The sequence below is a fragment of the Mercenaria mercenaria genome, chromosome 2 (assembly GCF_021730395.1).
Source record: "Mercenaria mercenaria strain notata chromosome 2, MADL_Memer_1, whole genome shotgun sequence".
Taxonomy (NCBI): Eukaryota; Metazoa; Mollusca; class Bivalvia; order Venerida; family Veneridae; genus Mercenaria; species Mercenaria mercenaria.
Genome location: NC_069362.1, coordinates 71,502,899 through 71,527,489, shown reverse-complemented (window position 1 = coordinate 71,527,489; position 24,591 = coordinate 71,502,899). Strand labels below are relative to the sequence as shown.

At 34.5% G+C, this 24,591-nt stretch overlaps 1 protein-coding gene across 2 annotated transcripts in view; it reads left to right on the top strand.

Moving 5' to 3' along the window:
• Positions 1–93: 93 nt before the first annotated feature.
• The window catches only part of LOC123564271 (uncharacterized), a 47,659-nt gene continuing 23,161 nt past the window's right edge, over positions 94–24,591 (top strand). The window contains exons 1-4 of one of the 2 annotated variants that reach the window (XM_053536886.1): positions 159–201; positions 18,475–18,561; positions 20,660–21,051; positions 23,786–23,936. Coding sequence is in view for 1 of the 2 variants with exons in the window: in XM_045357689.2 (XP_045213624.2) it covers positions 18,501–18,561; positions 23,786–23,936 (212 nt within the window). In the remaining variant the exon portion in view is untranslated. Of the gene's footprint in view, positions 202–18,474; positions 18,562–20,659; positions 21,052–23,785; positions 23,937–24,591 lie in introns of both variants that reach the window. The other variant, XM_045357689.2, reaches the window with a different exon arrangement.

The window sequence follows — 24,591 nt, the reverse complement described above, 5'->3', positions numbered from 1 at the left end:
ACAGATATCTCTTCTGATCTGATCAATGATTTTAAAAGTGTTGATGTCGAATGATGACTCCATTTTTGAATTTATAATAAATCAAGTTACAAAAACGGAAGCCTCGTTTTCGTCAATACCGTGTTGTGTTGCGTTATACTATTTTGTTGTCAAAAATGTTATTTACCGTACTGCGACCGAACACCAAACGCAATCAATTTTGTAAGTATGCAGACATATGACAGAGAGTTTGATGATAAGTAGACTTGACGTAAGTGGTTATAAAAACCTTCACGTCCAAGTCGCAGTTCACAAACTCGATTCCAGACATTTGACATGACAAATATTTGATGAGTCTTCTTTTCAAGGGAAGTAAACAACTTTAATTCTCACATTGGCATCTTGTGTAGAAAATGTGTTACTTAATCATTTTGATATAAACGCATTAAGGGCTGCCAGAGTTGTAAATAGGTCCGTCTTGTCACATTATGATGCATATATTCCTTCCTCTTGTACTGGTGAGGGAATTGAAAGTCATTATAATTTGAGAAGAAATATTACTGTGAACTTTCAGTTTAACTTTAAACAAACTGATAGTATATCCTATTCCCCCACTATATAAACTGGGTTAGGGGATGAGGGGTTAAGGTTGCATACGTCAAATCGCGTACACCTGAATCTCGCCACTGTAGGTTCAAAATCGCACTTGGATGTAGATTTATTTCATTGGAAGAAACTGTCCTGGAGGTATATCTGGAAGTTCAGTGATTCCACCCAGATTTTTCCCCGGTATCCTCCACGTCCAAGTGCTGGAAAATGTACTAACCTATGATTGTGCCAGTGGCAGTGTTGTGGTAAATCAAGCAAGAGCAAAACAAAAGTAAAGAGGGTTAATTTATGCAAAGAAGTATAAAAGACAATTTATTTATAGCTCTTTGATTTATGCTTAAAAATTGTCAAATCCTTGATTATGACAGAAGTCCAATATTATCATTGTTCAGCTGCCACTTTTTGGTTAGTTTTAATTGCAAAAAGAATAGTATATGACAAAGCAGTTGTGCTTAAATATGGGATGTTAAACTTGTGTGTTAGATTTTGACACAATAACTTCCATTTTGTTTTTAACTTACCTGTCCGCCAGTTTGGCTCAGAAGGGAGAGCACAGATCTACAGATCTCTGGTGGTCGTGAGTTCTATCATCGGGTGCAGTGTATGTTCTCCGTGACAATGTGATAAAAGACAATATTGTATCTGAAATCATTCATTCTGAATCTCTGATTCTTATGGGGAAATTGGCAATTACTTGTGTGTGTGTGTTTGGGTTTAATGTCTTTTTTCAACAATTTTTCAGTCATATAAACGACGGTGTCTACTTGTAGCAGTGAGCACAATGCCCAACTTTATAGTGCTGCCTCACTGGAGTATCAAGCCGTAGACATGTGACATGATACCCCACCCAGTCACATTATACTGACACCGGGCTGACCAGTCCAAGCACTACCCTCTTAATGCTGAGCGCCAAGTGAGGAAGCTACTAGTACCATTTTTTACGTCTTTGGTATGACGCGGCCGGGGATCGAACACACACCCTCCCGCACTCGAAGCAGATGCTCTACCACTAGGCTACCGAGGGGGTTATTAACAGGTTTGTACTGGTACAGAATCCAGGAACACTGGTTAGGTTAACTGCCCGCTGTTATATAACTGAAATACTGTTGAAAAATGGTGTTGCACCCAAAATTAAACCAAACATTCTTACCTGAGCACGAAGTGCTCTATGTGAGCTTTTGTGATCACTCTGTATCCATCATGCATCCTCATTTGACTTAACATTCTTGGTCAGATTGTTACCCTCAATAAAACCTTTCTAGTACATTATTGGGTCATCTGGTCACTATGTCAGTTGATAGGAAAACATTGTTTTAGTGAAAATTTCTATAGATCTTATCTTCAGAAAACTTTTTGTCATAATATTTGCCTGTATGAAACTTAGGTCAGGTAAGATACTGGATTACCTGTGGTCATAAACTAGGTCACTAGGTCAAATGATGAAAAAATTGTCAACACTTTAGAGGTCATTTTCTATTTGATTATCGTAAGTATTTGTCATAAATGAAGTGTAAGGGAAGACTTGAGGTCAAAATTTAGGTCACTGGGTCAAGAAAATCTTTTTATCACTTTAAAGGCAACAATCTGCTTGATCTTTGTAAACCTTTGTCAGTGTTTGTCTGTATGTTAACAAGGTTCCTAGTGACCTAGTTTTTGACCTCGGGTAAACCAGTTTTCAATTTGTTAACAGTTAACACTGTATGATGCCAAACTTTGTCAGAGTGTTTGCATCTGTGAAATCTACATCAAAACATGGAAAAGCATTGAAAATTCTGCAGAGGCCACAATTTCAACTTGATCTTCATAAAACTTTGTCAGGATATTTCTCTTTGATTGAAATTTAGGTCAACTTAAAAAAGATTTAAATGAGGTCACTGTAGGTGGAATGGTCAGAATATTTCTCTTTGATTGAAATCTAGGTTAACTTAAAACGATTTAAATGAGGTCAATATAGATGAAATGCCCCCCCCCCCCCCCCCCCCATGGGAGACATATTGTTTTTGCCACAGCCACAAATTCCCAATCAGTAACTGGAGAACCATTTTACCTGGAACATTCTAACTTCATAGGGTGGTGGGCTTATGGAGTAGACAACCCCTATTGTTTTGGGGGGTCACTTAATCAAAGGTCAAGGTTACAGTGGCCTGAACATAGAAACCATTTTCCATCAATTAATTGAGAACTACTTAACCCAGAAAGTTGAAACGTCATAGGATGATTAGACATGCAGGATAGATGACACCAATTGATTTTGAGGTCATTCTATTATAGGTCAAGGCCATGGGGACCAGAAAATGGAAATCAATTTTCGATAAAGAACTTGAGAACCATTTGACCCAGAACCTTCAGGCTTTATAGCATGATAGGACTTATAGAGTAGATGACCCCTATTGTTTTTGGGGGTCACTCCATCAAAGGTCAAGATAACAGAGGCCATCTGCCCATCACACTTAATTTTCGATCAATAACTGGAGAACCATTTGACCTAGAACCTTCAAACTTCATTTGGTGATTTGGTGATAGGGCTTACAAAGTAGATGACCCCTATTATTTTGGGGATTATTCGATCAAAGGTCAAGGACACGGGCCTGACCATTGAAAACTGTTTCCGATCAATAACTTAAGAACCACTTGACCCAGAAGGTTGAAACTTCATAGGATGATTGGAAATGTAGAATGGATGAACCCTATTGAGTTTTGGGTCATTTGATCAAAGATCAAGGTCACAGGGGCCAGAAATTGGAAAACCGTTCCTGAACAATAACTTGAGAACCATTTGACCCAGAACCTTAAATCTTCATAGGGTGCTAGGATTATAGAGTGGATGACCGTTATTGATTTTGGGGTCACTTGAGCAAAGGCCAAGGTCACAGGGGCTTGAACATAGAAAACACTTTACGATCAATAACTTGAGAACCACTTGCCCCAGAATGTTGAAACTTCATGGGATGATTGGACATGCAGAGCAGGTTACCCCTATTTATTTTTGGGTCACTCGATCAAAGGTCAATGTCACAGGTGCCAGAACATGGAAAACTGTTTCCAATCCATAACTTGAGAACCTTTAGGCCCAGAATGTTGAAACTTCTTGGGATGATTTGACATATGAAGTAAATGTTGCAGCCAACCATCGGTGTCTCTTGGACTTTTGCTCCTGTCCTCATTCACTTCTTGGCTGTTACTACTATGCATTTGGGAAGACATGTGCTTTCTTACAAAAGCATCATCTAGTTACAACTTGAGCATCATTCTTTGTTGTCAGAATGTTTGCCTTTATTACACCAGGCCTGTTTCAAGTTGTAAAGTATGATGCCTGATAACACAAACTAGGTGACTAGGTTAAATTATAGAAAATCCTTGTTACAGTCTAGAGGCACATTTTGTAATTTATCTTCATAAAACTTGGTAAGAATGTTTGCCTGTTTAATATTTATAATATAGGGGAAAAACTAGGTCACTAGGTTGAATCATTGAAAAAAAAACACTTGGTAAAATGATCTGCCTGATTTGCATAAAACATTTTGATGAAATCCACTTGTAGAAATAGTATAGATTTTTTTCAAAACATAGTTATGAAGTTTAAAAACTTTGAAATGTATGCAAATGTCCATATATTTCTCAAAGTAAATATATTTATAATATTGTAACTAAAAGTGTATAGTTAATAAGCATTTTATATTTACATATACTGGGTTATGATCAAGGAAATTTAACTCTTCTTTGACAGGTAGAGCAGAAACATCAAAGGGACATAATATATTGGATATTTTCTGTTTGGGTATATTTCATTTTACATTCAGCAGTGATCTGGACTGCTAAACAATGATCCGTGATACTGTTCGCTAAAAATATAGAACATTTGGGCCCAGTTGTTTGAAACTTTAACAGCCTGTTAAATTTTGATTCAAAATACTAGTCTTGGTGGGAAACACTAGTATGATGTTTTAATTTTACTGTAAAGACATTTTAGTGTTTATAAACCTTAAGTCATACATTTGTTTTGCTAAGTTTTCTAAAGTGTAAAAATATTAATCTAAAAGTTAATCGGCTGTTAGCTTAATCAACTGTTAAAGTTTCGAACAACCGGCTCCAGGAACAGTCGCATAACCTTATGTAAATTTTAAGCTCTGACCGGCACTTGAATCCAGGACCTCTGATATTAAATCTCAAGACACTCGACCCCTTCACTATAACAACACAGTCTATAAGTGCACCCTTATTCAATACCTGACTGTTATGTAAACTGGAACAATCTTGTGACCATGACCTGTTTGGAGCAGTTTGGGAATATCAGTTTATTGACATAGATAACAGCAATTTTCATATTTATAAAGAATAAATATAATCAAATTTTTCCAACAATTTTATTCAGTCAAAACTGTCCACATTTTTCTGACGTGATTTTTATTGTATGAACTTATTTATAAACTGGCAGAACCAGTGGTAAATTTAACATAAACCAAATCTTTTATATTTATCCTTTTAGCAGCAGGCAAATGGCAAAAACAGCAAGCTTTGCCCAAACTTCAGTAATTATTTTACAAGATTCAAGAGGATTTCAATCGATAGCTTTATAAAGTACCTCTCTGCATCACACAAAGTCATCACAAAAAGTCATTGACATTCATTGTCAATCAGTATAATGACTAAGCTCAACTGTCCTTCATTAATTCCTAAGATTCTATACATAAAGTCCATTGTTCACATTTGTACATGTTACTGGTGCACATATTTATAAATCCTGTTATATTTTTACAAAAATCAAAGTACAGGAAGAACAGTCTCTAAATTTACTTCAAATAATTTGACGGAAATGTTCCTTTGGTGACTATACTTTCAAATTATTCCACTTTGTCAAAAACCTAGCAGCCAGAGGGGTTTGTCACTTTTCCATATTTATACAGCATTTCCTGCAAGTTTAAAAAATCTTCTGGTCAGGAAACAGTGGTCTAATTGCGTTTTTGCTGCCACATTATTTTTATTATTTTAACCCTTACCATGCTAAATTTCTATAATGAACTTGTCCATCTTTCAGTTTGGTCAGTACCATTATCTGTTAGAAGGTGTGCTTACCAAAATATACTGAATGAATGGAGAACAGTGCAGATCATGATCAGACAGCACGGATGTGCAGGCTGATCATGATCTACACTGGTCGCAAAGGCAGAATCAATCGTGTCTAGCATGGTATTAAAGGGTTAATAAGACTTATTCATTCTTTGTTATAGAAGATTTCCTAAATGTTTTCAGGAAGATCAGTAAAAAATTAAAAATTAAATGGTAGCCCCAGTCCAATACATGGAAAATTGTGTATAGATTCAAAACTGCACCCATTATTTCGTAAAAATCAAAAACTGTATAAAATACCCTCTGTGCAACACTATAAGCTAGGTTTGAAAAGCAATTGCGCACATTTCAGTATTTTGTGGACAAATGTGAAAGGTTTGCAAGAGTTATTTCTCCTGTGTTTATTACTACCAGTATAGCCTAGGATATCAAATACCTGAAGATGGCTGACAACTATGAAATCTTTAATATGTTTAGCAATCTCAGAAAAAGCTAACTGATTAGGACCAGTATGGCTGGTGAGTATAGTATGACTTAGTTTAGGAAGATACCTCAGCTTGGCTTTAATTAAATCATCTTCTGACCAGATTTATTAGATGTTGTTTAACATATAAAACACATAACCAGCTATTTTATATTTCAAAGACTAATATTAGATTATTACAGAAAATAAAATAACATGGAACAAGTAAACCAGTTAAAAAAGTTGCAGGCATTTCAAATATGTGAACCTTTTCTTCTGCGCATCATCTTCATTTTAAAGCAGTAATATGTATAAATATAAATTATAATGGTTTTTTTAAATAACTGTACTATTTGTTCCATTTTCAAACCTGTTTTGTGTCGAGATGCTCCAAGTTTGACTGCAAAGAGTGCTATACAGACAACAACACAGTTTGACGTTAACAGATCAAGTAAAACAGACATCAGTGTGGTACAACACTTGAAATTGGAAACTGACGGACCAATTACAACTTAATCAAATGAATTGTGAAAGATGCTAACTTCTACCAATAATTTAGAAGTTATTTTTGATTTATTGAAGAATTCACAGATCAGAGAAGAAGAAATTGTGTTGTGTTACCATGTTTGAACTTAAAGGATTATGTTGCCTGTTTTTGTAACCTCCCCTTAATAAACAGATAATTTTTGGAATTTTATTTCTTTGAAAAATACTGAACAAAACTGCTGAACCACCATTTTTGATGTTGCCAATAATGAATATATTTAAAATTACTGATTATTTGTCTTAAGAGTAACATATGCACTGAACAATATGTTGCATATCAAGCTAATAAAATATGAGATTAATAAAGGTTGCCAGAAATCCTGAAATTCATGGGCAACATTCACGAAGCAATGCTTTATTTAGCTTGAATATTCAAAGAATAGAATTATTGGACTGTGTTGTAATTGGTTAAGTTTATTTATGTCAGCAGGTATCTCAGTAACCTCTTGTGGGAATGGATTGAAACTTCACACACTTATTTACATTGATGAAATGCTTTACATTGCACCGGTTTTGCTTTTTTACAAAATTATGCCCCTTTTAAGACTTGGTAATTTTTGGTTAAGTTTTTAGCTCAACTATTCAAAGAATAGGTCGAGCTAATCTATTCACACTGTGGTGTCGGCGTGGCACTTAATTAAAGTTTTGCATGCAAGTTACTTTCTCCAAAACTAATGCAGATACTGGAATGAAACTTTTTAGATATTCTAACATTAAGGATAATGTTCATGCTTCTGGGACAACAATAGTCGAATAGTCGAGCATTGGCTGTCTTACGGAAAGCTCTTGCTGTATTTAAGCTGAAATCTCGGTACCCACTAATGGGAATGTATTGACCCTTCGCACACTTATTCACTGTGATGATCTGACATGCAGTGCTTGGGTTCCATAACTCTACTTTGCATTTATACAAAATTATTTTGTTCAACTTTTATATTTATTCAATTGACAAGGCTGTTGTATAGTCAAGTGTCACTGTTCTTCGACAGCTCTTGTTTTCTGCTATTATAGCATTAATGCATATTCTTTCAAGTTATATAATATTATTACTTAGAACTAAAATGCGGCTATGAAGAACTGGACCGTGGCCAGTGTATATCTTACAAAGCCAAAATGTATTTTTCCAAACACAACAATCTGTAGAAAATCTCATCTGGCAGTATTTTATGAAGTATAAAATTCCAAAATGAAAATTTACTTAGGGGAGATGAAGTACCACCTTGCATGATTCTAATGTAAAGAGTGTTTGCTTTTATTTATGTTTTATGTATATACTGCAGTTGTCTTACTGAATTCTGCAAAAACTTGATTACAAAAGTTGATTACAACCTGTATATAATTTCTTATGTAAGAAGTAATCTTATTGATTATGTATAAAGTGAATAGTAATGAATACTTGAAATAAGTTTTTTGATCTGAGGTAAATTTGATTTATATATTATGATATATATCTATATATATATATACACAAAATTAATGTCTGGTTGGAGAAAAAATTTCATTCAAAAGATACTTGCTTGAGAAAATTGGTATTTTTCAGTGTTAAAGTACATGTTAAATGATTTCAAAATGCTAAAAGAAATTAGCAATGTACAGAAAGTACCATGTTTCAAACGGCTTCATTTGGAAACCTGATGTGAACAACACATTAGACAGCATGTAGAGTAATGTAATTAACTGAAAAACTTAATTAAACTTGGTTTCCAAATGATAGCTGGAGAACTCTTTAGTATTCAGTTGTCAAACAATATTAGACAATTGCTTGTAACATTAAATATTTACCCCGTTGAAAATTGACTCCATTGATCAAAATTTAATGTTGAAATGTTGGCAGGGCGGGGGGGAGGTCAATTCTCAAAGTTGGAAAAGGACTTTTTGATCAAAATTTTATCTTGAAATGTTGACAGGGTTAATTCTCAACATTGAAAAAGGACCCATGGGGTCTATTTTCAACGGGGTCAGTATTTATGTTACACCGGCGGTCACAAAATGACCTTTTAAGGTTCCTTACGCCAAAGTTCAACAGTGATCTTCAGACTGAAAATGTTATTTGATTAATAATAAGGAGAATGATTGGGTCCACTGTGATCCAATGTCATGCAATAATTATTGCCTATGATTTCTAATGGGTTGGGAGTCAGAAGGTCAAACTCTGGTCAAGGTCACAGTAACATTTAGGCTGAAACAGTTCAGGCTCCTTAAGCTGCGGAACTCCTTGGCATTAGACAATGTCAGAGTATAGTTGAGGGTACAAACCAGTTAACTCAGATGCACTTCCATTGAGGCATAATTATGTGTTTTTAAAGTTCTTGAAGATAAGGCCACTCTAGATCAATTAATAGTTCCTTGGAAATTTTTTAATTTTTCTCAATTTGTCCAAGCTTTTGAGAGGCGAGTACATTTTTCATCGAGCAAGTGGGATATTTTTCGTATCTTTTTATTATTTTAATGACATGTTTCCAAAGAAAACCACCATTTAGCAGAAACAGGTCTATGTAATTGTATATTAATAAATTGATAAATTAATATTTATTTTTGACAAGAATGACTAAAATTCACAAGTCTTACAAACTCCATAGAGTAATTTGTTACTATTAAAATACTACAAAAATTATTTTGTATTTTGTCAAATGCAGAAGCAATAATTCTGTTCTAACGTCTTTATAATGTTTGGGATACATACAACACAAGAGTTCCAACAGCCCATTTCACTAGTGAAGGTCTGTTGATGCAATCTTGGGTTGAATTTTTAGCTGCACTTATACTCCTTCCTGACAAATGTTTTCAGTATTTGTTACTTAAAGAATATTTTTCAGAAAATGTCTATATGCCAAAATTTGAAAGTGTTTCTTTTTGAATTCAACATATGATGGGCAAGTTATTTAAAATCAACTACTCATACCACTTGGCTATAACAAATGCTGTCATTTTTGCAGACTGTATGGTTTTATACTTTCTGTCAAATTTATTTGTATGAATGGACCATTTCTGAAGATTTATAATAAATCTACTAAACAGTGTGCTCTTATAGAATGTGAAAGGAGTGTATATTAGGGTACATGTATCATGATTATTCAAGTCGGGCGAACTGCTTGAAAATCTTGTATTTTTAACTTTTGAAAAAAGAGAAATAGAGGATATTTGTTTGTTTTAGTTTAAGATCAAAATATATTTCACCGAGTGAACACTTTAATGCAATATTTTCATGAGTGGTGCAGTCACAAGTTAAAATGTAAATTATATGGTGTTCATGAGTGAAATATATTTAGATCTTGCACTGAACAAATTTTCTATTTATTTTATGTATTTTTAATGGTCTTAACAAAATTAAAACCAGTTTGTCCAGGCAACGTCACATGCATCACATCTTGACATCATAATGTCGGGACATCAGGATATCTTTGTAGAAAATCTGTAAATAGTTCTATTACGTTTCCTGATTTCTTTTACATTTTATTATGATAGAATGTATATATTTAAGATCCTGTTAGTATTTCTGTACATCTATATCTTTACTGCAGTATATTTTGCAAGGAATTTTCTATTGTTTATAATTCATATTCTTTCGCATTTAAGTGTAGTTCCATACCAGTGAAAAGTAAAAATAATATTTTTACTGTTTGAAACAGTGAAAATATCAACTTTATTTCATTTATAAATTTCAGTATTTTCACTGAAGAACATAAAATAGATAGCCTCAACCCTGTAGGGGGCAATATGTTGAATAGATTTGTCATTTAAAGTTAAAAGCTGTGTTTAAAATCCATTTACTGGTAATTTTGCTGTTATTGATAGCGATACAATGATTATTGATTGGCCACACAATAAAAAAAATCTCCATTTTTTTCTGCACATGCCTGTGGGTCAATTCTGCATGGTGTAATAGAAGTTGATTATAATACAAAGCTAAATCCCAGGGGCATTACATTTTAAAGGAGAGTTCTTTTTGTTCAAAGTTGACACTTACAAATACATAGACTTGCCTTTCAGAATTTGAACTGGTATTAACCATTATAGAGTCTGTTGATGGTCAATAATCCATTGCAGATTTGAATTATGACTGATTTTCACTTACACAACAGATGATGGGTGAATTACAAATGTACTTGTACCATGTGGCTGTAAAAAGTGTAGTCATTTTCCAGTACTTTTTGTTAGATTTATTTATTTATGATACAAATATAATATAATAAATAAAATTTAGTTATTATTAAATATTTTTGCAAATTGGCATCTCTTCATCATGAAAATTTACTTTATTAAAAGGGACATTTGATACTTTATTCTTAACAAACTTTAGTTTATATGATTCAGCAGGTATTAGATAGCAGTATAATCATAGAGAGGTTTTTTAGGTCAGCTTATTTTGATTTACATGCTAAATATACCATGTTAGTATTATTATATTATATAAGGCAAGCTTGATATTGTTATATCAAAAAGATTTGTTAAGAGTATTTTATGATGTTTTCAAACAAAAATTAATGGAAACAAAAGGTACAGGTTTTATTGAAACTTACTGATATAATGTGCACATCAGCGGTTCTTACCCAGGTTTTTAACCGTTTATATTTTCTTTTATAAATGAGGCTGTGCCAAAGAAGATATAACAAATCTATCAAGTTGTATAATTAATGGATGCACCAGTATGGCCTTCCTTTTTGTGGTCATTTTATAATCCCATGAAATGGGACATACTATATGATCACCCCCACTGAAGTTGTCCACTCTAATCTGAGGTGCTTATCCAATATTCTTCAAATTTAGCAGCAATGTTTATAGGCATATAATCTCTGTCATGTTTGATAACTTACTGGATTGTGCTAGTGACTCCAGAGTTATGGTCCTTGAATTACTAAAATTGTGAAAATAGACTGTGCTCTCTTATACGAGTAGTTCTTATGCATTGTTCACCAAAATATGTCAGTGTGTTTATCGACATGATATTGAGGCCAAGTTTAGTAACCATCCTGAGTGTCCTAGAGGCACTGTAGTTTTGGCGCTTAAATTTTTAAATATTGCGAAAATTGACAGTGTCCACTTTCTAACTTTAATTATAATCCAATGTTCACCTTTCATGGTCACAATATTTATGGACATAATATCTTGTTTGATAACCAGCCAGATACTCCCAGTCACTCTTGAGTTATTGTCCTTCCATTATTAAAACTGTGAAAATTGACAACTTAAGCAGTTATTATCCAATGTTATCAAAGGTTAGAATGTTTATGGGCATATCTTAGCCAAGTTCGATAACTGGGTGTATAGTCTATAGCTGTGGAATAATACCATTAATTAGTGGAATCTGAAAAAATTGACAGCTAGTAAGTTGCTGTGACTGTCATATTTTATGACAGTTAACCACTTTTGTTCTCAGTTAATCTGGAAAAAAATTTGGTTGTTGCATGTTTTTGCACTGTCTGTCCATCTGGAAAATTTTTCTATCACTTTTTTCAACATTCATACAGATAGTGACCTAATGTTTGGTTAAATGTTGTGTGTTTTCAGTCTACAGAATGTTCGTATTTTCACATAGGTTTAGGTTAGATGATATTTAGGGAGTTATGGCCCTTTCACATAGTATTTTTCTGTTCCCCTTTTTTTCACCATGCAAACTGGCCAGATGCCCAATTAGGTAATATCTTTTTATGGACCCATATAAAGAGGTGGTATATTATTTTGTTTGTTGTTGGTCGGCTTGCCTGTTGGTCAGTAGACCATTTGTTTCAGTAGCTAGGGAATGCTTCATAAGGTGATTGCCTGTTGTTGAGCGGATCATTAGACCAAAGGTAAAAGGTCACAGTGACCTTGAAATTGAAAACTGTTTCTGAGCAATAACTGAACATTTTGGGGGCCACCTTCAGTGGCTTTTCTTTTAAAATCACAGGTTAGATAAGTTCTAGTACTATGCCTAGTTTTAATTGTAAAAGGGGGGACAAATTTGTGATATATTTTTGTATGAAGGGAGACAATCAAAGGGAAATACTTTTATGTGCATGAAGGGAGATAACTATATTACTAATATAGTTTGAATTTCAAGTTCTTGGTAGTGTTTGGCAGTCTTATAGCTTTTTATCCTAAAGACAGCCTTCTTCTAAAATTATTATACCTCTAGATACAAAGTATTATAGGGTGGCTTATTTGATTCATGCATGGCTGTCCATCCCTTTTGTCTGCTCTATATCTTCTTAAATGCTTGGAAGATTTTCATAAAACTTGTATCAGTTATAACCTTCACTAAGACAACATGTAAAGCACAGAAACCAGTTTACTAGTCCAAGGTCAAGGTCACATTTTCAGGTCAATGGTCAAATAGCTTAATTTTTGTCCATTTCAGGTCTTCTTACCTGCTATGAAGATTTTTATAATTGTGCCATCAGCAGCATCTTTGGTAGATTCAGTCAATTCATAGTCAGTTAGTGCCATTATATATCATTTTTAGTTCAGCTAGTCTAAGGATTAAGAGAGCTAACCTACTCACCATGGTGTCTTTGACGGCGTTGGCGGCACGCCATGTTTTTGTTTTTCATACCAGTCCACATTTTGACAAAACCTTTTGACATATAGCTCTGAAACTTTCACCACTTGTGTTACATCACAATGTTCCATTTTAGGCAAGAGTACATAATTCCATCAAAGATTTTGTCTAAATTATGGCCCCTTCTAACTTGCAAATCAAAGCTATTTGGCTGAAGTTTTACCCTTTTTGAACTTGGAAATCGGTTTAAGTTTTTCGTACCAGTCCGTACTTTATCGAAACTGTTTGACATATAGCTTTGAGACTTTGACCGACTGTTTACCACCAGAGTCTCCACATTTAGGCAAGACTTCATAACTAGGACAAGGATTTTGGCTCAGGTATGGCTCTTTTGCATTCGCCCCAGTGTCGGCGTCGGCGTCGCCATTGGTAGAAGTTTTTAGATGGTAGAAAATTTTTTGATAAAGTCAAATATCTCTGTTACTATCAAAGCTATTGACTTGAAACTTAAAATAGTTATTTACTATCAAAGTCTGCACCAGGTGAAACAATCCACATAACTCTTATTTAAATTTTGACAGAATTATGCCCCTTTTTAACTTAGAATTTTTGGTTAAAGTTTTTGATAAAGTCAAATATCTCAGTTACTATCATAGTTATTGACTTGAAACTTAAAACACTTATTTACCATCAAAGTCTAACTAGAAAAAACAATCCCAATAACTCTGTTTGAATTTTGACAGAATTATGCCCCTTTTTAACTTAGAAATTTTTGTTAAATTTTTTGATAAAGTCAAATATCTCTGTTACTATCAAAGCTTTTGACTTGAAACTTAAAATACTTACTTACCATCAAAGTCTACACCAGGGGAAACAATCCCCATAACTCTGTTTGAATTTTGACAGAATTATGCCCTTTTTAACGTAGAAATTTTTGTTAAATTTTTTGATAAAGTCAAATATCTCTGTTACTATTAAAGCTTTTGACTTGAAACTCAAAATAGTTATTTACTATCAAAGTCTACACCAGGAGACACAATTCCCACAACTCTGATTTGAATTTTGACAGAGTTATGTCCCTTTTTAACTTGGAATTTTTTTACTGGCAAAGCTCTAATTCAGAGTCAAGCACTGAGAAAAGTCGAGCACACTGTCTTACGGACAGCTCTTGTTTGATATAGAAATTAGAAATCTGAAAATCTCTGGCAATATTTTGACCCCATTCTTGCCTCAATTCTTCGTAAAGTCAATCACGCTGTCAACAGACAGCTCTTTTATTCAAATACAGCAACCATGGCAGTGTTTGATCTTGTACTCCATATGAAACTTCTTAACAAAAATAAGTTCATGTAAGCCATTAAGTGGTCATTAACAGCATTTTTATCGTGTTTTTCTCATATAAGTAAGGAACAAGAAAGTTAAACTTTACCGTATTAAGAAATATAACCAAAACAGTGCTTTGTCGTTGAATAAAATCATTCTTTGAAGCTCAGATGTGAAGGAATTATATCATGAGGGCCAAGTTGGATGATATAATACAATGTAAAGAGCATCTAAACGATAAACGATGATTTCATTCAAGAGCAATGTTATCAAGCATTATTATGTATATCCTAGATGACATCCAATGATACTTGCTTGTTTTGTGTGGCTTCTTTTCCAGTGTGTTGCTAAGATGTTTGACACTATGGTATACAATAATTGTGACTTACTAACAGTGAATTGTTGCATAATAGCACAGTTTTCAGTCTTCTTTGTTTAATAGAAAAACAAACTGAGTTGGGTTAGACTTTCATGTAACACATAAATACTGTTTGATCCACCAAATCTGTAAACAGGGCTTTTTATGCCCCTCTTTAAAGAAGTGGGGATATATTGTTTTGCTCATTGCTGGTTCTGGTGTTAGTAGGTCAGAGTCATATTATTATTGTGGCTAAATATAATGTTTTCATCTCAGTAACTGAAAAATGCTTTGACCTACAGTTGTTAAACTTCAAAGGATGTTTGCCTATGGTCATTAGACAACCCCTATTGTTTTGAGGGTTAGTAGGTCAAAGGCCAAGGGCACAGTGACCTTGAACTGAAAACTGTTTCTGCCCAGTGACTGTAGAAATCTTTGGACATCATGGGATGATTGCCTGTGCTCAGATATGACTGCTATTGTTTTTGGGGTCAGTATGTCAAAGGGCAAGGTATCAAAAACATTGATACTGAAAAAGTTTGAGCTCAATACCCTTACAGAAGAAAAAGGCCTGCTGTGTACTTTTGCTGTGTACATACAGTGTATATGATGCATACATGATGTGTACTGAAATCAAGGGCTTTAAATAGTACGCAGGATATACACCGCATATACACCGATAGTACGTTTGTAGTACACTTTTGACATGCAAATGAGCTCTGCCGCGTACTACTTGCTGCGTACATGCTGTGGACTACATAGTACACAGGATGTACGCTGGAGGAATTTAGTATGCGGGAAATAGTACGCAGCATGTACGCGGCACATACACTTTTCACATGCAAATGAGCCTGCAGTGTACTACCCCTGCAGCGTACATGCTGTGTACTCCTGCGGTGTATATGCTGTGTACTCCTGCGGCGTACATGTTATGCACTCCTGGCCCGAGTCCTGCGGCGTACATGCTGTGTACTCCTGCTGCATACATGCTGTGTACTCTTGTGGTGAAACTGCTGTGATAATGTAAATTCCTTACCCCACCAACTTTCGTATGCAAATGCTGATCATTTGGACAGAAAAAAAAACAGAAAAAAGATAAGTGACATGCATCAATAAGTATTTACCCTTACCAAAATAATGTAGACTGATGTTATCAAATAAATTAGTATGCTTTTCTTCATCCACTTTTCAATGAAATAAATCAATTTTTGTAGCATGTAATTTGGTAAACATTTGAAGAAAATGGCGTAACTGCATCAAGGGGAAACAACTTTAATGCAACTAAATTAAGTGTTATGATTTATCATAGACGATGTGTGCGTAGTATGTATTTATTTTGGTTAAAATCCATCTGAGAACAATCTGAGACTGGAATTATATAAGCATCTATACACTTTTACGTCCGTAAAAAGCAGCGCACCAAAAAATTTTGGATTGATTTTTCCAATAGGGCGAGCGCAATAAGCCAAAAACGTTCTGAAAATATACGAGTGGCAAATCCGATGAACAACTTTTTAATCCGGTGAGGCCTTAATGAGTTAACATAATGAGCATTAAAGGCTTTATAAAACATGATAGAATGGTGTTTTGCTTAAGAGTATTCAAATAACAGTGAGAGCTATTAATTCTTCTCTTTCGGGCGCTGTTGAGGCATTATCTTGGTAATTATTTCATGTATTACAAAATGTAATGCAACAAAGTTCAAATAAGGCTTTTCAATTATCCAAGTTAGAAAGCTCCAGGATTAATTCAGAAATCACTAAGATGTAAGCTTCACAAATGAGCATTGCAAATAGTTTGGCAAATTTTCATTGTTCAGAATACCGGTAATCTGAACTATTCTATGCTATTAAGATTAAAGTTACTTGGAAATCAAGTTCTTGCTTCCAAAAAAAAAAAAAAAAATGTACAAATCCTTCCTGCATGAAGTGTACTTCAGACTTTTACCTAAAAAAATTCAAAGTATAAACACCAAAAGAAAACGAACAAGTCCCTCCCGCGTATATGAAGTTTACTTCAGACTTTAACTTATAAAAAAAAAAACTAAGTATAAATGCCAAAAGAAATTGTACAAGTCTTTCCCGCGTATATGAAGTATACTGCACAAATTTCAAAGTATCTGCGGTGTACATGCAGTGTACTATTTTCTTGTACAAGTCCCTCCTGCGTACATGCAGTGTACTCCTTAAATTTTCAGAGTCTGTGCTGCGTACTTGAAGTGTACTAGTGACGTCCTGCGTAAATGCTGTGTACTCGTCGAAATAGTACGCGGCATGTACACGGCATGCGGTGTATGTAAAATGCACTCCTCTGGCGTACTACTGTGTTCGCGGCATATACACAGCAAATACGCAGCATGTACGCCACAGAGGCTTGCTTCTGTAAGGGTAAATAAAGAAGACTTACATTCTACAGTCCACAAACTTTATAGAATGACTGCCTGTGGTCACTAGATGACCACTATTGTGTCCAAATAATAACTTTAAAAGCTCTGAATAGAATTTAATGAAACTTAACATAATGATATATGGCAATAATGCAGAGTGAAAGAGCTCTGTTTTGAAACAATAGCGGTCAAACAAATTGGTGAATGGGTTTAAGAAATATGCTGTGTAGTAATGGGTTTGAATATATTTAGTATGGCCCATGGGTGAACAATGAAAATGTTTTTATTAAAGCTTTTGTCAAAAACTGATGGACCAATATTTGCAAGAATAGAACTCAGTAATTTAAGGTAGCCCTAAATTATCTGCGTACGGGCAGTTCAAGAATACTTTTGAACATGAAAAATATTTAAATGTTTTAATGATTAGAATATTCAGAAATGCACTAGCCAAATCTTAGATAATTTTGAAATAGAAAGAGGTAGATATGATAGCACACCCAGAGAGCAAAGAATATGTAAACTTTGTAATAATGCAGTTGAAAAAGAGTTCCATTTTGTATTAGTATGCCAAAAAATGTCTTCACAAAGAGCAAGGGATATCGCTAGGAAATTTTATGACAAACCTAATATTCATAAATTCAATATTTTAATGAGCTCTAACTCGGAAAGTGTTATTTAAAATTCAGCAACGTATGCATATTCCGCATTTAAAGCAAGGAGCGGATTGCTAATGATACCAGTACTATGTGATATTAAAAAGGATTTTCAGTCCATTATCAGTTCAGTAGATACAGGAAGTTGAATAAAACAGCTAAACTACTACTGTGAAATTAGTATTAATCGAATCAAATGAGAAGTTATACAATAGGGTTATTATAACAGTAGCTCGATCTGGGATGCTGTATTCGGCTTGAGTGGATTTTTGCCAGATCGAATCTCGCGCTGTGTGTTGTTGCCTTTTATGATACAGTATGCATGACGCATTCAAGGTCAATTGGCCAATGTCATGTGCTATCATGGCCCTCTTGTTAAATTTGACAGAAGAGTTTGCCTCAGTAAGGTGATGTTCTGCCCTCATTACCTAAATTAAAGATCAAGGTCTCACTGGGGGGGGTGGGGTCAAGGGTAATTTCAGGTAATTTATGGAACCTTTAACTTGTCATAAAGAGCAGTGGAACTCATTTGAATGATAAAATTGCCTTCTTGGCCCTTTGAATGATTTGTTTTATGTGTTATCTTTTAATATTTTTTTTTTATCTTTTCAGTTGTGTGTTGAAATGAAGTTGGAAAAATGTCAAACAAAAATGGGAAAAGTTTTAAAGTGCCAAAAATAAGAAGGCAAGAGAGTAAAGGTATAAACAAGTTAATAAAACAGTTGAAAGTATCTTGCTCTGAATTTACATTATTTTTAGCTCACCTGTCACATAGTGACAGGGTGAGCTTCTGTGATCGCCCATTTTCCGTTCACAATTTCTTGTGAACACGATAGAGACCACAGTTTGCAATCAATTTTAATCAAACTTGCAAACAACTTGTATTGACATTATATCTCGGTTCCTTTCGAAAACTGGCCAGATCCCATTATGGGTTCCAGAGTTATGGCCCCTTAAAGGGCCAAAATTTACTATTTTTTGCTTGTGAACACGACAGAGACCACATTTTTGCAGTCAGCCTTAATCAAACGCACACAAGTTGTATTGGCATAATATCTTGGTTCCTTTTGAAAACTGGCCAGCTCCCATCATGGGTTCCAGAGTTAAGGCCCCTTAAAGGGCCAAAATTTGCCATTTTTGGCTTGTGGACACAATAGAGACCACATTTTGCAATCAGCTTTAATCAAACTTGCACACAACTTGTATTGGCATAATATCTTGGTTCCTTTCGAAAACTGACCAGATTCCATCATGGGTTCAGAGTTACGGCCCCTTAAAGGGTCAAAATTTGTTATTTTTTGCTTGTGAACATGATAGAGACCACATTTTGCCATCAGCATTAATCAAGCTTGCACACAACTTGTATTGGCATACTATCTCAGTTCTTTTCGAAAACTGGCCAGGTCCCATCATGGGTTTTAGAGTTATGGCGTCTTAAAGGGCTGAAATTTGCCATTTTGGCTTTTGCAGCCATATTAGAGACTTCATTTATGGTTTGATTTGATACACACTTGCAAAATTTCTTGAACAACAATAAATCTTGGATTCCATGATGAATCTGTCAGATTCAGTCATAGGTTTTGGAGTTATTTTATATCTTATTACCTCCCCTGATTTTAATCAAAATGGATTTATATCAGTAAGTACTTATAGGATTCATTTGAAATTTTATTATTGTCATTAGTTGGACTGAGACAATCAGGGTAGATAACTATGGACTGATTTTATGTTAAATTACCTCCCTTTCAAATTAAAATGGGTATATCTCCGTAACTAATGAAGATACTGATCTGAAATTTCATTTATGCCTTTAGATTGACATGGACAATCAGTGAAGATACATATTGACCAAATTTATGACAAATTACCTCCCTTTATTTTTTATGTAAATGAATATACCTAGCAGCTTCTAATGAGATTGGTTTGAAACGTCATTTATGTCTTCCATGGTAAGAAATTTCTACTTTTACTTACTTTTCTAATATATTGTTGTAAAGGCTTGTACTCAGTATCTTCTACATGCATATACCAATGCATGGTTACCTCCCCTGATTTTAATAAAAATGGGATTTATCTCAGTAAGTATTTATAGGATTCATTTGAAATTTCATTATTGTCATTAGTTGGACTGAGACAATCTGGGTAGGTAACTATGGACTGATTTTATGTCAAATTACCTCCCTTCGTTTCAAATTAAAATGGGTATATCCATAACTAATGAAGGTACAGATCTGAAATTTCATTTATGCCATCACATGGACTTGGACAATCAGTTTAGATAAATATTGACTGAATTTATGACAAATTACCTCCCTTTATTTTTTATGTAAATGAATATACGTTAGCAGCTTCTACTGATATTGGTTTTAAATGTTATTTAAGTCTTCCAGGGTAAGGAATAGTCATGCTAATATAAAAATGCAGCATTTGAGCCTAGGACCCTCAAACTTGGTATGGAGATTGGCCCTGACCATAGGTCAAAAGGGACTGTTACAAGAAAATATTTATCCTGATGATATTTAATGTGTATGCCTATGTGATCTATATCAAAACTTGATCTTATCATTAAGAGCTATGGTACTCAGGTGAGCAATATAGGGCCATCATGGCCCTCTTGTATAATAAAGCTACTATTTTTACAACCAACTAGGTTATTATCTTCAGCAGCCAATTGTACAATACTTATAACCACACAGTAAACACTAAGTGCCAGTTACCAACGTGCTAAGTGATTGTATAAGTAATGCCATTCATGATTACCGTGATATAACCACAGTTAATTTTAACCTACCTACAGGGGCTTGGTAACAACAAAGTAACTGCTCAAACATGGCCACCGTTCATTTTGTAAGATAGATGAACTCGACAGTTTCAAAGTATTTACAGACATGAGACTTACTGGTGACACCTTTGGCATAGACATTTCTACCGTCTCGCGAGTTGTGAGGGTAGTGACCGACGTTCTGTTAGGACTGAAAGACCATTTTATCTACCGGTAGTTTTCTGTGACAGACCTCGACAGACGAATCGTGAGTGGATTTTATGCCATCAGAAGGTTCCCATCTGTAATTGGTTGTGTTGACGGGACCCATGTTAAAATAATTTTGCCTGGTTATCCAGATGAGGCCGCATTTGTTAATAGAAAACATCAACACAGTATCAATTTCCAGGCGATCTGCAACCACAAAGGTGTTTTCTTTGTTTGTAATTTAACAACGGTATTGCACCATTGTACACTAGCTCTACATTACATTGATATGTGAAATCTTACTTGATAATGCATATTCAGCAATACAGAACGCATTTTGAAGACATTTCAAGCAGCATTTCATTTGACTAGGAACTATATGGAAGGCTGGGGCGGTATCTTTACAGTATATGCAATGCAGAGCCATAATTAAGTTGTTAGAACTTGTGGCTTGACCCTTTTGCCAATTTGTCATTAAAATATGTTTAAACTACAGTGTATCAGGGTTCCCACGCTTCCTGGAAAACTGGAAAAGTCCATGAATTTTTCATTTCATTTTCAAGGCCTTGAAAGTACTTGAATTTTAAAGAAAGAGCAAAAAACCTGGAAAAAGTCAGGAATTTTGTTCTTTCTGCATGCTCACAATATTGCCAGTGTACATAAAAAGCAAACATATTTAAATAGAGAAACACCAGCACTGCTATCCCTGTTCTTGAAAAATTTGCGTCTTCAACTCTTCACATCAGCTGAGATTTTAGTGGTGTTACACCGACTTAGTCTATATGGAGTTGTCTTTCTTTGTCAAGCGTCTGGTGATTAAGATGAAAGAAAAACGTGGCACATTTTGAATAATGATTTCTTTCCTACAAAGGAGAGAAATTGGCGAAGCTAGTATAAAATACGACCTCAAAAGTCTGAAACTTTACAATAAATCGGTATTGCCAGATGACTGCATTGTACATGCTTATAATCTGACTGAAATACATCTGACAAATTGCAGAACACCCTTAAAATTGAACCACAAGGTGAAGAGATGAGCACAAGAAGTCAATCTAAAAAGCAACCTTCTGACAACTTTGAAAAGTCTTAAACGCTTGGTGAAAATTGAGTCCTGTTTTTTAGTTTAATTAAATTTACATGTATTATACCCCCACCGATGAAGTTCAAAGGGGGTATATTGGAGTCTGTCCATCTATCCATTTATGTCTGTCCATGATTCTTGTGAACCTAACGCTAAACTATTCGAAGGGTTTTGTTGAAACTTTACAGACTGGTAGTATATGACATGAGGATGTTCATATTACAAGATAATCTAGCAAAGGGGAGATAACTCGGACCTTGATATTTTCCATTATGTCTCTTAAACAGTACTACTTTAACCAAGTGACAGTGAGCGAGGCAGAAGTATTCATCCCCTTTAGGGATAGCTCTAGCTTATTTTCTTAAAGTTCTAGCACCTATTAAAGATCTTAGAGGCAGTGAAAGAATTTCACTTCTGACGGGACTTGAACCTACAATGCCTGGATCAGGTTTGGGCGCTTAGACTACCTTTGAACCACGAGGTGCTCTAATCCTTGAATTTTGTGAAAATGTCCTGGAAAAGTCCTTGAAAGGTCCTTGAATTATTTCCACGGAAAAGAGTGGGAACCCTGGTGTATGCTAAACGCAGTTTGCTTAATACTATTTGCGAAATTGATATTGCTTGTTACGTAATGCCAGTTGCTATTAGTTTTAGTGAATGTCACACATACATATTTGAAAAGTATAATTTTGCAAAAAGTACGTCATGCGCACAGTGCATTTTCGGAAAATGGGGGGAGTGTTTTACAATAGAAGCTGAGCTGGTTTAGGCAGCACAAGAGTTGTTTTGGCAATAAGTTTTATGTTTTCATATGACAAGTCTTGGATTTTATTCTTGTTCTCAAGATAATGACATTAAGTCATGATTGCCACACATCACAGACAGCAGGAAGAGAAAAAAATCTCAAAAAAAAAAACTAGCACCAACTTTTGTTCTGTTCCATTTATGTATGTTCACTTACCTTAAAGTCTCTTTTATTTTATTAAAATTAATTAGCTTAGACTGTTGTATATTTTGTTGAAATGATGAATATAATGATGACTGTAGTAAAATATGAGCAGTGTCATGTTACACAATAAACTACACCGGGACACCACACGGGTCAGCATGGGTTTGTTTCTAGTTCAGTACCTGTATTTTGTATTTCTTCACAAGTTAATTACTGTATATCTTCCTGTAATATAGATCAGAGGTAGAAAACAAGATGCAGTTATACTATTAAATGTAGGTTGTCATTATAATGGTTCTTCAGTATGAACTCAACTATAGGCTGTATTTGCTGGGCTAAAAGGTAGAATACAGAAACAAAAATGCACTACATATATGATTAAGGTTAAGAAGTAGGCCTTGAGAAACAAAAATCAAACAACACCAGATCATAGAAAGAAAGAGTTGTTTGACATGAAAACTGAACAGCATGTAAAACGTGTAGATTACTTTACGAAACAAGTGTCAGTATACTGATATAAACATTGAATTCCAGAAAATGACTGCCTATAGGGGCCCCACTTCCGGACAGTCGAACACCTTTAAAAACTCACCATTTTCAAAGAACTGTTACACATGTTCATTTTGATGCATTTGCAATAGCATGCGAGTGGTGAAATTTCACATAACAAGGTTGAACACAGTTTTTAGCAATTGTTTATCTTTATTCCTTCACAAATGGCATTCATTTTCAAAGGGAGACAACTTTTTCTCGACGATTACTTAAAATAATTGGAAAAAGTTGTCTCCCTTTGAAAATGAATCTCCGAAAAAGTTGTTTCCCTTTGAAAATGAATACCATTTGTAAAGAAATAAAGATAAACAATTGCTGAAAACTGTGTTTAAAGGTACAGTTTAAATGACATTTTATTTTATGCTGTTTTCAGATAACTTGAGACAAATTGATGTGACAAGTCGTGACTGTCTTGAGATTGTGAATACTGTTAAAAGATCATACCTTGCTAGTGACTACGAGACAGCATGGAGGCTGAAGACTGCAGCTTTGGTGGAGAACAGAGAACTAGAAGCTATTTATAGGTGCTGTATTCTTTATTTTTTTTACCTCAGATTCTTATTCACTTTAAAGCATCGTACTTGTTTAATTGAGCTTTTCAACTTCTTCATTCAGGTTGTTATATCTGCACTGTTATCCTAAAATGGTTCCCTCACGATCAAGTGCTTTAGATGGCTGACTTTGAATCACACCCCTCACTGCTTTTGGTTTGATAACTTGTTTTGAGTGTAGAATTTTCATGTGAGGAAGCAAAAAAAACAAAAGAAAGGTAATCTTAAGGTAGTTCTGCACGTTTGGATCAATTTTTTTCTACAATGTAGAATTTGATTAAACACTGTTTTCTCAAAACTTCAAAATATACTCCGAAAATTCAACAAATAAAACAGATAGGGTCGTGTGTTTGATTTTTTGCTAGACTGAATTGAAAAACTTGGACCTCACGCAATTTTTCATAATGGGAGTCTATGGGAAAATTACAACTTTCGTAACATTTTCGCAAATAGAAATTTTCTACAATGTAGATTTTAATGAAACTTCTTACAGTTGTAAATGAACAATAATAAGTCTATTATGTGGTGAAATAAAATGTTAAGGTCTGTGTGCTTAATTTTGAGATATCTGACCATGATTAAAGTGAGCCTCACATTTCAAGCTAATGTGAAGACATTATTTTGAATT